General features: G+C 36.7%; 1 protein-coding gene across 1 annotated transcript in view; it reads left to right on the forward strand.

The window, feature by feature from the left end:
- The window catches only part of pcsk2.L (proprotein convertase subtilisin/kexin type 2 L homeolog), an 84,879-nt gene that overhangs the window by 28,974 nt on the left and 37,232 nt on the right, over positions 1-18,673 (forward strand). The window contains 1 exon segment of the mRNA NM_001085666.1: positions 8,263-8,367. Coding sequence (NP_001079135.1) covers positions 8,263-8,367 — 105 coding nt within the window.

Genomic DNA, 18,673 nt, shown 5'->3' on the forward strand with positions numbered 1-18,673 from the left:
TTAATCCTGTCTCCAAGAATTACTGCAGTTTACATCAACAACAGCAAGAAGAGACATGGACTTCTCCCTGCCTTCAGTCGTTGTGCCTGTGAGCATTTCTGAGTCTGAATCTCACATCAAATGTACATTTTGCATTACACTAACTAGTAAGCAACACACAATGATTCCTAGCATTTTTACTAGTAAAGGCTCAACACCTCAAACTACCTAGCCTTTTTTAAAACAGCATGCAGGATAGACCTTCCAACCCTGATCCTTCCTATAGCAAGATTGGACCTTCTTAAAACACTAGAAGGAAGTGTGGCCTAATGTCAATCATGCCTTGTTCAGAGGAAACCAGATTTTACAGGAAATCAACAGCCAATGCAGAAGTAAATAAGTTTGATTATTGCTTTTACAAACAGATTTAATAAACCCAAGTCAGTGTAGATATTTCCCTGGAGTAGGTAAAATCCAACAGAAAACCCTTGATGGTTAGATAATAGAAAATGAGCCACATTTGAGCTTCTTGAATTTTTTCCTTATTATTTTGCTATAACATCCTTAGGTTTAAAGTTTTACTGGCAAAACCATTGGCAAACGTTACTTTTCCTTATGTCATAATTAAATTACAGCTAGAAAACGAGTGTTGCAAAAAGTTTGGGGTTTCAAAAGTCTAATTTTCAAATACCAAACTGAATGCATTGGCTGAAAGAAATAGAGAGGTTGACTTATATTCGTCTGAGCACTTTCTTCTACTGATACTCTGTATTTCCATTATAATGGCATGGGCTACTTTGTTTTTTCACCCACATTTGCCCGTATTTTCTATTTTAATCTTTCCTCCTCTGTTGGATGTTTGCACTTTAATTTAGATCAACATTTTTACTCAAATAGCTGCAAAAAGTAGCATTTTTCCATTTTTTTTGGATTTCTGAAAGGTTCGGCTGTTGCAAATGGAATCTATATAAACTGAGACATGTTTCTGGATCTCTCAGGCTAAAGGTCTTGTGTACACTGTAATGAGGTTTTGCTTGCAAATGAACTGGCAGTATCCATTACTACAAGGTTAAATGACTGGCACAGTCACGGTGATCTAAGGGCTGTCTGCATTTAGTTAATGACTCACATTGTGTTGCATATTGGCCATTTATAAAAAACAAAGAAAACAGCTGTAACCTGATTCTGTACAAGATAATGCTTGTCTTCCTATACAATACTGTGATATTATGCCTCTCCATATATCTTTTAAAGTGCAATTTGAAATAGAGATGCAATTCGATTTATCTCACTGTTTATCATTTGAAGACTTTATTGAAGTGGAACTGAATTTGGAGAAAAGTTTCCTCGAATTATAATTTTGTCCATGACTTTCCACATGATAAACCACAAGAGATCTTTTTCTCACTGAATTGAATCTAGTCCAATATCTGTTATCTAAAAAGCTCTGAAATATGGAAAGGCCGTCTCCCATAGACTACATTTTAATCAAATAATTAAAATTTTTAATAATTTTTTTTTCTGTAATAATAAAATCTTGTATGTGACCCTCAACTAAGATATAATTCATTCTTATATGAGGCAGGGGCATAACTACAGAGGAAGCAGACCCTGCATCTTCAGGGGGGCCCATGAGGTATGAGCAATTTCAACATATATATTGGTAAAAAAAGGACAATCTCTGGTTTTGTTGGGGAGCCTAAAATTAATTTTCTATGGGGCCCAGAAACCTCTAGTTATGAGAGATTCTTTAGTAGATTTAAGTGAAAATTTATCAAAAAACCTAGACGAGAAAAAAAATTGAGAAAAGAACACCAACTCGATTTTTAATAAATCAGCCCTTAATATGGAGATCAAATTATGGAACAATCCCATATCCAAAAAAACCCCCAGGTCTCATACCTTTATACAGTATGTTAGTGGTGTCCAAATTTTGCCGGCCAATGTATGTTCTCTTCATCTATGCAGAGCTTTTTCAGGGCTTCACTACGAGCAAAAACTTTGCAAACAACAGTTTTTAAACTTTATATAGCTGGTCAAGATTGAAAAAGATAGACAGAGAGAAATGTATGTTGGCAGGAATTATTTGAACAAAGAGAAAGAAATATAAAAACAAGCTAAATGATGACCCCCATCTGAATGTCTATGGGGTAAATTTATCAAAGAGTGAAGTTCCGCCATTAGAGTGGAATTCCGCAGCTCTCAATTCATTTCTATGGGATTTTGAAAGGCGTATTTATCAATGGGTGAAAGTGAAAGTTCACCCTTTGATAAATACGCCTATAAAAATCCCATAGAAATGAATAGAGAGTGGTGGAATTTCACTCTAGTGGCGGAACTTCACTATTAACTTCACTCTTTGATAAATATACCCCATCATAACCCAGGTGCTCACACGTTCATTGGGTTAGATCAGTTACTATACAATTTTGATGATATAGAATGAAAAAGATAAGCATTCATCAAATAGCCAGAATAAAAAAAATGCCACTGCACTAAAAAAGCTTATGATATATTATTAAAAAATGTTTCTAGTTGTAACTGAGTTTAATTGATAGCCTGCCAGTAAAGACAATGTAGGTCTTGCAAAATGTTCTTTTGCAAGATGAAGAAGAGATAGCAACATGAGATGTCTCATTAGTCAGATGGAAAGACGCAGTTTAAACCTTGTCTTTACGAGAAAGTGATAAATAATACAAACTTACCAAAAGCTACCACCAGGAAATTAAAGGGCAGCATCAATGTGTGTTGCTTGGCGACAATTGAGCTAAGCAAAATATAATGAGGACTGGATCTTTTCTGCACAATATAGTATAATTGCCATAATTAAAGCCAGGTAAAGAGAAGAGTCTGTAGTTGGAAAAAAAACTGTCACATTCCCATGTTGTTCTGTATAACCTATTAGCTATAAAATTCAGAAATTGTATCTTAGAAAAATCTACAAATATTAAAATTGATTTAAGAAGCCATATATTATTCTTAATCTCTCACTCATGGTTCTCAGAAGATCAAACTTTTTTTTTCCATTTTATATAGGTACTTTATGCACCCTAGTTTTATAATATTAAGGTAACTTGGCCTTGATAATAGGGGAGTTCTGTGCACACATTGGTACTGTATTAATACTAATAAAAAATATTTCACACAAATTTAACATTAAACCTTTCTTTAAAGATTTATTCCTCCACTGTAAAAAAAATCATTCAGCATTCACTTTGAAGACATTTACTTCAATTTTATCTGATGTTCTACATTTCAATTAAAAAAAGGAGGGAGGTATAAGAAAGTTCAGCGGAAGCAAAGAAAAGAAAAAACTGAATATTTTATAATATTTAATTGTTCATAAATTAATATTTTACATGGCAGCCAATAAATCAAATGTAATACATTACACAATATAAATGTATTCTAAAAAGCAATTCAATGAAAATATTAAAACTAAAAAATGTAGAATAATACTGTGTATATTTTTCCTAAAATGCTCTCAGCATTATGTAAAGTATTAGTCGTGTTGGGGGAAATTATCATATTTTCTTATCATCATTTTTTATGTTATCTGGAGTCCTAGGGACCTGTGGTTTTCCAGATAAGGGTTTTTTTTCTGTTATTTAGATCGCTTTATCTCAATTCTGCTTAACAACATTTAAATATTAGGGGGGTAATTTATTTAAGGCCGAGTTGTGTTTTTCCCAAAAAATAGAATTTTTCTAGTGTAGTTTTAATAAAAAAACAATTTTCTTTCGATACTATTCTGCACCAAAGCTGCAAAAAGCCTGAATCCAAAAATACTTCAGCTAAAACCTGTTGAGGTCATGTAGAATGGCAGAGGTCCCTTGAACCATTTGCAGATTTTTTTTGCCTTCATGTTTTTCTGTTTTTTTTTCTGATGGTTTGCAGTCAAAAACTCGATCAAATCACGGTATTCGAGTTTTTTTCCGCCAATGCCTCAATGGATTCAAGTATTCAAGATTTCCCCCCTGATTGTAATCATTCGAGTTTTTCACATTCATGTTTTTCATAAATAAGCAAACATTCGAGTTGTGAGTTTAATCGAGGTAGAAAAAACCTCACAAACCTCACAAAATTCACCTTTGATAAATAACCCCCTAAATAAACCCATTTTTTGTTACCAATATGAATTGCTGCAGCATAGTACAAGGAACTGTTTTATTATTAGAGAGAAATAAAATAGTTAAAACATTTAATTATTTACTTAAAGGGAACCTGTCACCCAGACATAAGTTTTATAATAAAATTCCTTTTCAAATTAAACATGAAATCCAAATTTTTTTTTATTAAAGCATTCATAGCTGTTGTAAACTAATTTACAAATCTCAGCTGTCAATCAAATATTTCCCGCCCCTCCCCTATGCCTTAGTTATAGCGGCAGGGCAAGCAATTACTTTCAATTTCCATTCAGCACTTCCTAGTTGTCACTGCTCTCCCCACATTCCCCCGTTCTCTTAACCATTTAATTGTGTAGTCAGTGCATGGGGATGGACATCAGGTCCCCCATTCTGGTGCACAAACAAGATTCTGAGATGATGGAAGGCTTGTCTTAATAACAGTGTCCACAAAATGTCTCCTGGCTGCTTGCTATAATTATGAATTCCCAGACTGATGGAAACAAGATTCAAATAATTTATATAGTGTAATTAAAGTTCATTTTGCTTGACTAACATGATAAAATAGGATTTGGAATATTTTTTTTGGGTGACGGATCCCCTTTAAAATGGGCTCAGTAGGAAATGACCTTCAAAGTTTTCTGGACATTGGGTTTCTTGTACAGTGAACAGTACAGTGACAGTGAGTTATAGCAGTCCAAAATAATATTAAACCAAAGAGGTGATTTTCAACAACTAAATGGCCCCTTGGTATGGATACGTTCTCAATTTTCATCAATCTGCGCTTGAATTTTGATTGGGTTTTTTTTTTCACGAGAAAATAATGCATTTTTCACATGTGAAAAAAAATGTAAAAAAGCTTTTTGACTCCAATACATATGGCATGAGAAAAATCTCCACCAAAACACAACCATTGACTCCACTGGAATTTGTAAATTTTACAGTGGTTTTGTTCATTTTTTTTTTTTCGACAGTCATCACAGTTTGTCTTTCATGTCCCTTACTTTACTTCCTACACCTTATTTAGGTCCCTTTACTGCTTAATTTAACAAGAGAAATTACTATGACAAGTTAAAAGTTGTCATTACATTTAGGGGCAGATTTATCAAGGGTCCAATTTCGAAGTACAAAAAACTTCTAAAATTCGATCCATCGAATTAAAAAACTTCGAATTCGAATATCGAATTAGAAGTTTTTTCAGAAAAATTTGGCAATCCTGTGATCAAATAAAAATCGTTCGAATCGAACGATTCGAACGATTTTAGTGTACGATCTAAGGATTTTTATTCGACCAAAAAAAACTTAGAAAAGTACTCTGGAAGGTCCCCATAGGCTAACATTGCACTTCGGTAGCTTTAATTTGGCAAGTATGAAGTCGAAGTTTTTTTTAAAGAGACACAGTACTTAGATTATCGAATGGTCGAATATTCGAATGATTTTTACTTCGAAACGAAGTAAATTCGAAGTCGTAGTATCCGATTCGATGGTCAAAGTATCCAAAAAATTACTTCGAAATTCGAACTTTTTTAACTTGGAAAATTCACTCGAGCTTAGTAAATCTGCTCCTTAATAAATGGGTAATTTTACCCCTTTTAAGTGGGTTGCTTGTTATTTTTAATTTGATCAAGAAGAAAATTCAAAAACCCAGTAAGAACGGGAGAAGCAAAAGAAAATGATTTTTATATTGCAAATTGCATTTCAATAACGTGTATTCTTATTGCTGAAGGATTTGAACTGTTTTACAGAACATTAATCTAAAAGCTGAAGAGGCTTGCTTGCAGAATAGCAGAGCTAACAGCTATTTATCTTGTTCATTGTTCTTGTTCTTTCCACCTTCAGTAACAATACCCAATGCCCCTCTAAACCAAGCTCTGCTATTGCAATTGAACTGAGACTCGATAATGCAATGCAACAATAATTCCATGCAGTTATTAAATGCCACAGGCCAATGTCACTTCATTCATTCTACTTAATATGACAGGAAGCAGTGTGATGGCAACAAATAAGTCATACAAATTATAGACACACATACATGCTTCCTGAAAGGTTTAATGATCCATGTTCAATTAGTACCATCATTTCCAGTATTATTACTATTACTAATGATTACTATTACTATTATTTTCCCAGGGGTAAATGCATTTACATTTTTAAGTTCCATGTTTAGGTACAGTTCTGAATATAATGAATGTAAATGAAAAAAATTATGATTCGTGAAAAAATAGAAATTCGAGTTTTAGTAAATAGGCCCCATATTGAAATTGCTCTTTAATTAGGGCCCCACTGGGCTTTCTACATTCGTTGCCCCCCTGCAAGTGCAACGGTACCTGGGGGTTTAGTGGGGCGGCGGGAACCTCTTCAGGTTTGGCGCATGTGTCTTTTTGTTTTGGATTGTGCATGACATCATCGCGCTTGATGCAAAATTCAAATAATTAAAGCCGCCACGTCCTACTTCCCATCACCAAATGTAGGGTTATTGTCAGATAGTTCCTGGGTGAGCTTATTGTCTAGCTTTCCCGTTGTTGACCCCTGCCTGTCCCTGACCTCTGCTGAATCCTGACTCTGTACTGCACTGACTGATTGGTTTTGACCCAGGTCTGTTGTATGACTACACTTTGTTCTTATCCCTTCTGTCACATGTTCAGGGCTAGATTTTGAGAAGCGGTGCCCCAAGGCCGCATGGTCCCAGTGCAGGCCGCTTCAAGTGTGCACGCCCCCCGCTGCCACCGCATGGTCCTAGCGCCGGACCCGTGTGTGTGCACAAGCGCACTTTCAAGCACAGGAGCACTGGGGGGCTTTGAGTCCCCAGTGCACCATAGGGATGTGGCTGGGTGGCATGCCTCCCCTAAATCTTTTTTGCCCTAGGCCCGGGCCTTTGTGGCCTTGACACAAATATAGGTCTGTACACATTACAATTCCCATGGCTGCCCAGTCTTCTGCCTTGGTTTTTTCACTTTAAACCTGGTGGCATCCGAGTAGCAAAGGGCTCCTCCTGGAGCAAAAGGCGGCTGTTATGGGCAGAAGCGTGCGCCATGACTGGAACCTTGGCACCTGTTCTGGGTTTTGGGATACCATACGTGACACAGGGTTTGCTTCCTCTGTTTTTCTACCCCTGCATATTGGCTTTAAATAGTGATGGGCGAAATTATTCGCCAGACACGAATTTGCGTCAAATTTGCGCGATTCACCACCGGCGAATAAAAAAAAAATGGCAGAGAAAATATACTGGCGCCAAAAAAAAATGTCGCCGGCATCAAAAACTAAACGCCAGTGCAGTTTTGCAAATTTTTTCGCTGTTTTGCGAATTTCGTGGTGAATTTGCGAAACACTGCAAATTCGCCCATCGCTAGCTTTAAATGTTTTCAAATATAGCATCAATTCTTCAGATCCCCTTAAGGAAAATGCTGATTGAGCTGTAAAACTAAGCATTTTTAGACAGCTGTGAGACCTTTAGGGCAATGAGCCATAGGACAATCTTGGTCATTTTCCCCTCACTAAAAAAATATTAAAGTATACAATATCAACAAGTATGTCTGTTTGTGTAAATGAAATGTTATAATGCAGATTTAATAGTCTGAAAACGGAAATTACAGATACTAAGGAATATACATTATATAATGTGATTACTCTTTGATGTTAGGTTCAAAACATATATTAACCAAAACTTTATGGGGCCGATTCATCAATAGTCGAATATCGAGGGTTAATTAACTAAAATCGTTCGACTTCGAATATCGAACGATTTTGCGCAAATCCTGCGATCGATCGATTAACGATTAAATCCTTCGAATCGAACGATTCGAAGGATTTGAATCCAACGATCGAAGGAAAATCACAGGCAAGCCTATGGGGACCTTCCCCATAGGCTAACATTGACTTCGGTAGGTTTTATCTACCGAAGTAGGTGGTCGAAGTATTTTTTAAAGAGACAGTACTTCGATTATCGAATGGTCGAATAGTCGAACGATTTTTACTTCGAATCGTTCGAATCGCTCGAATTCGAACGAATTTAACCAATTCGATGGTCGAAGTACCCAAAAAATACTTCGAAATTCGAAGTTTTTTACATTCGAATTCTTCACTCGAATTTTGTAAATCTGCCCCTATATGTACATGAAAATGAAGTAATTCATATCATTTTCTTTCTGTTCTTTCTCAGCTACCTTTTTCCCAAAGTTTATACCATTTTTACGGAAATGGAATCACCACATCCCGAAGTCGACGCAGTGTCAATAAAAAGAAACATTTAGCCATGGATCCCAAGGTAAAAGATTTCCTTTGGTTTCGCTGTCATTTTACATGAATGATAAATTTGTTTAAATGTTAATTCTTTAATGTGCAATGAATGAAAAAGGAAATTACTGTATATATATACTGTATATAGACTATAAGGGCCACCACTCACTAATCTTCTACTTATACTTGGAAGATCTTTGACAAACATTTCATAAAAGGATCTCAATGTCAGTGTGCTGAACATTTTTAGCATTGTCTAAGGAGTCAAGGGGATACTGTCATATAGAAAACATAGAATTCATGTTTGTTTTACTATAATCAATGGCCAGCAGTTTTATGTAACATTGCAAAAGGTATAGACATCATGAAATCATTTAAAGCATCAGATAACATTGAAAGAGGAAAGGTTAGAGCCATGAAATGCAATTTATGAAAAGGTCTGTTCTCGCCATGAAATGAAGCTGATGACAGGAATGTTTTGTTTATTTACAAAGAACATGATAAGATGGAATACAGCATATATGGAGGGGTTGTTTGTGTATCTGCATTAAAACATTCCTATTTGACACACAGCAACCATTGCAATGTAAAATAAATACATGTATTACTGTGCATGATAGTGGACGAATTATTGTCATTCCCAGCATCAACAGAGACCACACTTTTCATCTCTCCTGATTATTCTTTTATAGGGTTTATTGCAATTATTCAGTGATTTTGCTAAATCAATAATAAATATCCAAAAGGTGATTAAAAAGAAGATACTATCACATTGCTTTATACAAAATATAAAAAATATGACATTAAAAGATTACTTGGTAATGTTGATGTCATTCCGAAGCCGTTTCAAAGCTCTTTACCAAGGGCTTCATCCAATACATGTTGGGGCAGGTTTATCAAAGGTCGAGGTGAATTTTCGAATTCAAAGAATTTGAATTTTTAGCTAATTTTTTGTGTACTTCCACTAGGGAATAGTCCAAATTTGATTCAAATTTGAAAAAATGTAAAAAATTTGAATATCGAAATTTATCATGTACTGTCTCTTTAAAAAATCGACCATTCACATCTAAAACCTGTCGAATTGCTGTTTTAGCTTATGGGGACCTCCTATAACCTATTTGGAGTCAATTGGGAAAAACTTTGATTCAAATTCGATTGAATGCGCTATTACTTCAATTCGTACCTATTCGATTGAAAATGGACCTATTCGGCCAATAAAAAACTCGAAATCAAATTTGAAATTCACCCCTTGATAAATATGTCCCATTGTGTCAGGTCAACTATTGCATGGAGCTCTTGTCCTTCCTTTGTATATTGCCAATCCATTGGAGGTCAGCACAGAACACTCAAAGGAGGAGACAATACTCCATGTGAGAAGTTCTACTGCCATTATCATCATCACTTGTGGTCTGCTTAAACACCATTTGGTCAACCAGAACATTGTCATTACCACCTTATTCATTGCTTCTGGTTATGGATTGGCAAGTATTTCTGACCCACAATTGTACTGATTAGAAATACCATCATAATAACCATCTCATGATCTCACCATCTAAATGAAGCTGCTCATTACATGTTCATAGAGGTTTCCAGTCTTCATAGGAACACTCAGCTCTGAAAATTCATCATGGCATTTTTACATAAAGAACCAATGGCGTTCGTACTGGTAAAACCTTCATCATGACCATGTTACAGAGCAACAATTGCCTGACCAATGCTCGGAATAGCCTCACGTGCCATCGCCCAAAGATAGTGACAAATTCTTGTTTGGATCAGTTGGTATCACATAATGACACAAAGGTTATTCCTTGAGCTGAATCCTCATTTCTTGATGTTTTATCCATGTCCTATTTATCCCAACTCTGATTAAAGTCCCCAGCATTCAGCTTTGTACACAACAATTCATTTATCATTGGAACAGAGCATCTCTGATTTTCTTCTGTTAGTCTGAAGTGTTATTCTAACACGTTTTTAAATATATTTTAGGTACTGGAATCATAATTCTGCATAGCAATCATTTTGACATTCAGATCTTAGTTGGTTCTTTCATTGATTGTCAAAATATCGAACAAGTAGAAATGTTATACAATACATATATAATGAAGGGGAAATACAGCAGGTAATTTATATTATTAGTCATGCTATGTACAGGTATGGGATCCATTATCTGAAAACCCGTTATCCAGAAAATTTGGAATTCTGGGAAGCCAGTCTACCATAAACTCCATTTTAATCAAATAATTAAAATTTTTAAAAATGATTTCCTGTTTCTCTGTAATAATAAAACAGTAGCTTGTTCTTGATCCAAACTATGATATAATTAATCCTTATTGGATTCACAATTATCCTATTAGGTTTAATCAATGTGTAAATTATTTTTAGTTGTCTTAGGGGGTTATTTATGAAGCTCCGAATTTATCTCGGTATTTCTAAGATAAAAATCCAAGCAACTCCGAATTCCCGAATGGACCTTATTTATCATTCAAAAAAATAGGTTAGGGAAAAAAATGCAAACTTTTCCGCCAAAAAACACCAATTTTTCGGACTTTTCGGGCCAAAATCCCTGCAATCATCGGACATCGGTACTGACAGCAGCACAGACACTGGGACCTTCCCCATTGACTAATACAGGACCCGAGAGCTTTGAGATGCCGGGTTTTCAGATTCAGAGTTTTCATACCATCGGACTTTAACAGGGTCGGACTTTAACAGGGTCAGACTGAGACGCACATAGTTTTTTGCCGCATCCAAACAGTGCGTGCGCTGATGCAAAGCTTTATGGCTCCTTTTAACCTTCTCACCCTAACCAATATGGTTCTTTGGCTTCATGGTTTCTAGAAACAATAAATTATAGTTATGTCATATCAGAGATGCATGAATATAACTGAACACTATACAGTGTTTAAGCTATACCTATTCAAGTATAGGGATGCATCTTATAAAAATGTTTTTATTGTTGGAATGTCCATGATGAGTCTTTGATGAGTACGTGTGAGTGATATCTAATCTTCGCCACTAATCAAAAGTTAAATATATCATATTTCAGCCAACGCCAATCGTAAACACCATTTCTGCAAGAGAGCTGTGGTTTCAACCAATGGTGCTGCCATTCCAGGAGTAAATCCATTGTCAGATATTAGCCACATGTTTAATTGTCATTCAAATACAAAGGGGGCAAATTTATTAATTTATTATTGCCCATAGCAATCAGATCTTTGCTTTTGTTCTCTAAGTTGTAGGTGACTATTCACTATTGTAAGCGAATATCACTAAACCAAACATGTTTTTTGCAATAATACATTGTGGAAAAAAAATATATGATCAAAAGATGGACCATATTTTTGAATAAGAAATTAAAGCTTTTCTCCTGTACTTTTCTACTTGTACTCTGTAGCAGAGAAGTGCAATTATCTAAAAAGCTATGACTGAACCTGAATTTGGAAAAATACTGAGCAATGGGTTATTAGACGAATACATTCAGAACATCCTTAACATACGGGTCAACGAGGTCCCCAGTCTAATTTCATTTTAAGGTACAAAAAGGACATACATGTTGTTGCTGTTCCTAATGCAGTTTGCTCTTGTACATTGTGAACTGGAGATCTTTCATATGCCCACAGTGACTGATCATTTTATTCCTAATCATATTCCTAAACAATTCAATATATATTAACTATATAAAGTGTAAAATGTCATCAGTCAGAGAAGTCATGTGTACTAGGTATCAAGACTATGGACAAGAAAATTATATCACAGATTTGCGTGTGGCAAATGTTTTGCAAACCTCTGCTAGAGTTTGACCGTGTTTATTATCTATGTATCTAAAAATGTAATCTAAAAACTCTAATTTTGATTCATTCATAAACTTTGCGCAGCGCAGAATGATTCAGATTGAACATATTTGCTGGGTAGGGATGTAGCGAACTGTTCGCCGGCGAACTTGTTCACGCGAACTTCGACCGTTCGCGTCCGCCTAATGTTCGCGAACGTTTGGGAACGTTCGCATTTTGAGTTCGCGTTCGATTCGAATACAAATCGTTCGACCATTCGACCATTCGACCGCTAAAATCGAACAATTTCCATTCTTTCGAACGATTAAAATCCTTCGAACGTTCGATTCGAATGAAAATCCTTCTATCGAACGATTAAAATCCTTCGAACGTTCGATTCGAATGAAAAATCCTTCGGGTGTTCGAAGTTCGCGAACTGTTCGCGAACGTTCGCATTTTTTGCCGGTGTTCGCGAACGGCGTTCGCGAACACCAAATCGGCAGTTCGCTACATCCCTATTGCTGGGCGCGTGTTTATTAGACTGGTATCTTTAATGTGCAAACATAATTGCAAGTGTTTATTCACGCTGGGGTTGTCCTTTAGAGCTTTTTAAATATAGCATAATCGCATATTGCTACACCAATATGTGGAAAAACAGAATTTGCATTCTAATTTATGTTTGCAAAATTAGCAGCAACACTTTATTCACGCACAACCACCACATCCAGGGGCCATGCTCACGCACACAATCATCTCATTTGTGAATATTTCTGAACAATGCGCATCTCACTGCAATTCACAATAAAGGAAAGATGGGCACAGCAGTTTAGGGGAAAACAGAAGCATAACAACCATAAGTGAATAAGTATGTGTTGTAGGAACTTGCAATTTCATTGACATTTCACTATTTCACAAACTTTTCAACGGTTATCCAAAATTTTCTGCGCCTGGGTTTTTCCAGATAAGGGATATTTCTGTTATTTGGATCTCAACACTTTCAGTCTCCTAAACAATCATTTAAACATGTCTTCAATAAGGGTTAATTAGATCTTATGCAGGAGGGTAAGTGCTCTGCATCTTTCAAGTGCACCACTAGCTGGAGGAAGTGGGGTGTTGCTGTCAGGGCCTGAGGTGGAGGCAGACCTCAATATAGGAGAATTAAGTGTCAGGACAGACATTGTTATAGGTCACTCAAGGAGTGACAGTTAGGATCAGGAAAGTTTGTGAGCAGCTAAGGCTCTAACAAGGAGTTTAGTAAGGGGTTCGTGCCCTGCAGCACATCTGCTGCCATTATAGGGACCCGAGTGGTCAGGCTCAGGATTAGGTAGATCCTGAAGTTATACACCTCTGTTGGCTTCCACAATGGATGGGGGGTTGGTGACCATGAGGCAGGCAATACTACCCACTGAGAAACTTGGTGGAGGAACAAAGAAAGATTGGGAGTAATTTACATATAACTGTCATGGTGCCACTTGATTATTATACCAACAGAGCACACCCTGCGAATTGGAAGAGATTGGCATCATGAAGCGTACCCTCTGTTAAATAAATTGATTCATTGTTTTTAGGAACCACTGTCTAGGGATGTAGCGAACTGCCGATTTGGTGTTCGCGAAAGCCGTTCGCGAACACCGGCAAAAACAGTTCGCGAACTTCGAACACCCGCTAAAATCGTTCGATTCGAACGATTGAAGGATTTTAATCATTCGATCGAAGGATTTTCATTCGAATCGAACGATCGAAGCCATTCGATCGAATGCTTTTCATTGAATCGAATGCTTACAATCGTTTGAACGAATGGAAATCGTTCGATTTTAGCGGTCGAAGGAATTCGAATGGTCGAATGGTTGAACGACTTGTATTCGAATCGAACGCGAACTCAAAATGCGAACGTACCCAAACGTTCGCGAACATTCGGCGGACGCGAACGGTCGAAGTTCGCGCGAACTAGTTCGAGCAGAACAGTTCGCTACATCCCTACCACTGTCACCCAAAGCTATTTGAGAAAGAGTGAATGCTGTGTGCCCATACCAGAGTGGTATCCCTTCCTCCATTTCATATGTGAGGGCCCACCTGAAGATACAGAGTCAAATAATATCAGTGCCTACCAGGAGTTGCTGGGAGTTATACCCCTTGCCCAGGTCTTAACAACAGTAGCCAGTAACAAGAGGAAGATTGGGAGTACCCCTGACCCATACACCTGTTACACTTAGGATCAAAATGGATCCCATATCTGTACTAAATCTCTCTTTCTTACCTGCATGGTCATACTGGGCCAGCGGGGCACCAGGAAAAAACCCGGTGGGCCCCATTGACCCAGTCTTGTTATCTTCGTTAATCTTCTTGCCGCTGGTTCTGTCAAATACAAGTTGTGCCCATATGGGAAGGGAGTGGCTTGGCAGGGGACCCGGACGGGGGCCCTGCAACAGCAGCCCTGGTGAGCCCCCCAGTCCAACCCTGCTTACCTGCCCCAACACATTCTGTCTAAATCCCTCCCCACTAGTGATGAGCAAATGTTTTTGCCAGGCAAAATTTTGCCGTGACAAAAACGTTGTCAAGACAAAATTGTTGCCAAGAAGAAAAACTCGCCAGAAGAAGAAACGCCCATGGACTCAATGCATTTGGACAAAAAAGTTGCAGAGACAAAAAAGTCGCAACAAGAGAAAACAGACGTTGACTTTAATGCATTTGGAGTAAGAAGAAATTGTTGTGCGCTTAAAAATTCACGTAAAATGCGTTTTGCGAATTTTACAACAGATTCACTCATCACTACGCCCCACCTGCCCAGCTCATCAATCACTTTCTATCTTTATCTTTCTCAACCCTTCGCATGGTCACAATTCTATGCTTCTGGCATAAATATTATGATCAATTGCTCCAGCCACAAACAGTACTAAAACTCCATGGATATCACATGAAACTTTTTTCAGCAGCAATAAACTAGAAGATTTCACAAGGTACAAATGTGTTCATAAAAGCTTTTATCTAACAATAAACCTTTCTTGTGCTATGATTTTATATTGTACCATCGTAATTCTTTCTCTTGGATTTCACATAGAAACTTGTAGAAAGGTATTGATGGGCAAGTTGGATGCTTTATTTAGTATTCTTAAACACATTGATTACTTGCCTCTTAACTCAACAGCTTATGAATGTTCCTCAACTGTGAGGCACATTAAGTACAGACAAATATTGATTTTTTTTTCCAAGAACTCTTTGATTCACTGGGACCTGAACTGCCAACAATACATAGAAAAACAAGTAAATATTTTTATATTCACTTCTATCTTTTATAAATGCCCAGGTACGTATAGGCTTTTCACAATTTTGAAGCAATTTCTATTGAATAAAAGTAAAGGCAGTTCTGACTCTTTCCAGTTTTCAAATGGGAGTCACTGCCCCCATCAAGTACAAATGTTCTGTAAGGTTACACATTAAAGTGTTATTTACTAAAATTCAAATGCAAACATTTTTTGATTTTTTTTTATAAAATCAGACTTAAAAATCACAAATTTTTCGGAATTTATTAAACCCCGATGGAATAGTCTGAATCTGGACAGAATCTGAAAATAAGCATCTGCATCTCAGACCTGTTGAAGTTGCATATAAGTAAATGGGAAAAGTCCCAATGACTTTTTGATGTGCGCTGAGTTTGTGCAATACCCCAAAGTTTTCGTGTGAAAAACCCATAAAAAACATGAAAATTAGATTTTTTCCCGCAAAGCAAATTTTCGGGAAAATGTAATAATAAATAAGCGCAAAAAAACCTGAGCGGATTTGGTCGGAGTTTGTAGCAGAAAATATTGAGATAAATTCGGACTTTGATAAATAACCACTTTATTGTTATTTCTACTTTTTCTCACTCATATTTTTATTCAGACCATCTCCTATTCATATTCCAGTCTCTTATTCATATCAATGCACAGTTGCTACAGTGATTTGGACCCTAGCAACAGGATTGCTGAAATTGCAAATAAGAACTGCTGAATAAAAGGCTAAATAACTCAATAACCACAAATAATAAAAAATTAAAACCTACTGCAAATAATCTCAGAATATTACTCTCTATATCATATCAAAAGCTAATTTCGAGGGGAACAACCCATTTAATAGATGCAATCTTCTCAAGCAAAGCATCAACATTGTATATGGCCATCTTCAACCAATGACACAAGATTCCCATTTTATTATATGTAAACTTTGCATGTGGACACATACAAGAGTCCTCTGCACTCAACCCATTGTCAATATATTTGAGACATTTTGTGCATACTGCTACTAAAAAATGCCTTATGTTTGTCCCTATATTGCAATATATTAAAGCTGCCAACTACACCAAAGTCATCCCATATCTGGTCAGTCCTACACTCAATTTGCATCTCATTCGTTAAGAATTCCATTGCTTCATTATACATTTTACAAAGTTTTACCTGCAACTTGCTAGCTGCTTTCAAAGTAAAACTCACAAACTTGTTTGCCCTTTTATTAGCCACCAGTGGGATCACCTGACTATAGCTGGGAAGGGTGGGAGCTACAACATGGAGCTGGTCACTGCTCCTGTATAAACTATAACAAACAAGGGAAAGTTGTGCTCACCACTAATTTTTAAAACCATTAGGCGGGGGTGCAATGAGGCTGTGACCACAAAATACATATAGTCAAATACAAGAGTCCTCTGCACTCAACCCATTATCAATATATTTAAGACATTGAGACAGTGCCTTAAGCAATTAAAAATGCCTTACCCTTTAAACAAAACAGGGATTGTTTGTCCATATATTGCAATATATTTAAGCTGCCAACTACATCAAAGTCATCCCATATGTGGCCAGTCCTCTGCTCAATTTTCATCTAATTCATTAAAAAGGGACTAAGTTTTACCCGCAACTTAATTGCTGCTTTCAAAGTAAAACTCCCAAACTTGGCTGCCCTTTTATTAGCCACCAATGGGATCACCTGACTATAGTTGGGAAGGGGGGGAGCTACAACATGGAGCTGGCCACTGCTCATGTATAAACTATAACAAACAAGGGAAAGTTGTGTTCACCACACAACTTTGCGGGGCCCATTTACTTAGTTCGAGTGAAGGAATAGAGGAAAAAAAGTTTGAATTCCAAATGGTCGAATATGGCTAATTCGACCATCGAATGGGCTACTTCGACCTTCCACTACGACGTTCGACTTCGAATCGTACGATTATAACAAAAAATCGTTCGACTATTCGACCATTCCATAGTCGAAGTACTGTCTCTTTAAAAAAATTCTTCGACCCCTAAGTTCGCCACCTAAAACCTACCGAGGCCAATGTTAGCCTATGGGGAAGGTCCTGATCAAAGGAATATCCTTCGATCGATGGATTAAAATCCTTTGAATCGTTCGATCGTATGAATAGCGGTAAATCCTTCGACTTCTATATTCGAAGTCGAAGGATTTTACTTAGACGGTTGAATATCGATAGTTAATTAACCCTCAATATTCGACCCTAGGTAAATGTGCCCCTGCATGTGGCAGACAAGATTATTAGTACAACAAAAATACAATGGTATTCCCTGCACCAATTATATACCAAACTTAAAACTTGCCCCCTCCTCTACTGTTAATGTTCTGTGTTCATCGTTTCAGTTCTTTTTCTATTTTTCCACTATGTCGCAATGTGCATACCATAAAAAATGATGGTTAATCACGGCATGAGGCGGCAGGGAGTCAATAGACATTATTAACAGACTTCTAATTTAGAAGAATGATGAACAGAATATTTACTGATAAATGAAAGCCCCGGGATATCCTTTTCAGTATGGCACCATTTAATTCCTAATGAAATGGTTATTGTAGTAGCTTTACACATTTGCAGTCTTGGTAAAGAATATCATTTATTCTTTGTTTACAGTTTATAAATCTAGATGGCTTCCGCCAACAGACTTATACTAAAGAATATTAGAATATAAATAGGGGGAAATAGTTTCCATTTTTACCCGCAGGGTCTGTTGATGCCATCAGCCACATGCCAACGCATGAGATAATATTCTTAACATTTTTGCAAATAAGGAAATACTGATGTTTTATGCTATGCTTGAGTACTTTGGGGAAAACCAATTTATTATTCAATTAATTTGTTTTTCATTTGATGTCCTGCTGGACAGGCACTTCAAAATCCATCTTTAATTGGAAGTGTATTACAGATCAATCTATTCTGTGCCTGGTTTGGTCTAAACATATTTTATACTAAGTTGTTTTTTTTTTCTTGATTAACTGAACTGATTTAAATTAACTGAATGTTCTAGGTTGATCCTTGTCAACAGACAATACAATGTCAATTTATGATAAATGTTATTCTTGTAGCTAATAGTTCTGAACTTTCCTGGAACTTTTGTAGTGATGCCATGGGCGTTGTTTGCTGCCTATTGCAGGTTAATGGAACACAATTGATCACATGTTGTAGCATGAGATAATTTTAGTATGTCTGCTAATATCCAAATTAAGGCAAGCTTTATGATATCATAAGGAACAAGAAAAAATAAGAGCTAATGAGGTCGGTTTAGAAATAGAACACTTTTAGAGCACTAT

Source organism: Xenopus laevis, chromosome 5L (assembly GCF_017654675.1).
Source record: "Xenopus laevis strain J_2021 chromosome 5L, Xenopus_laevis_v10.1, whole genome shotgun sequence".
Lineage (NCBI taxonomy): Eukaryota > Metazoa > Chordata > Amphibia > Anura > Pipidae > Xenopus > Xenopus laevis.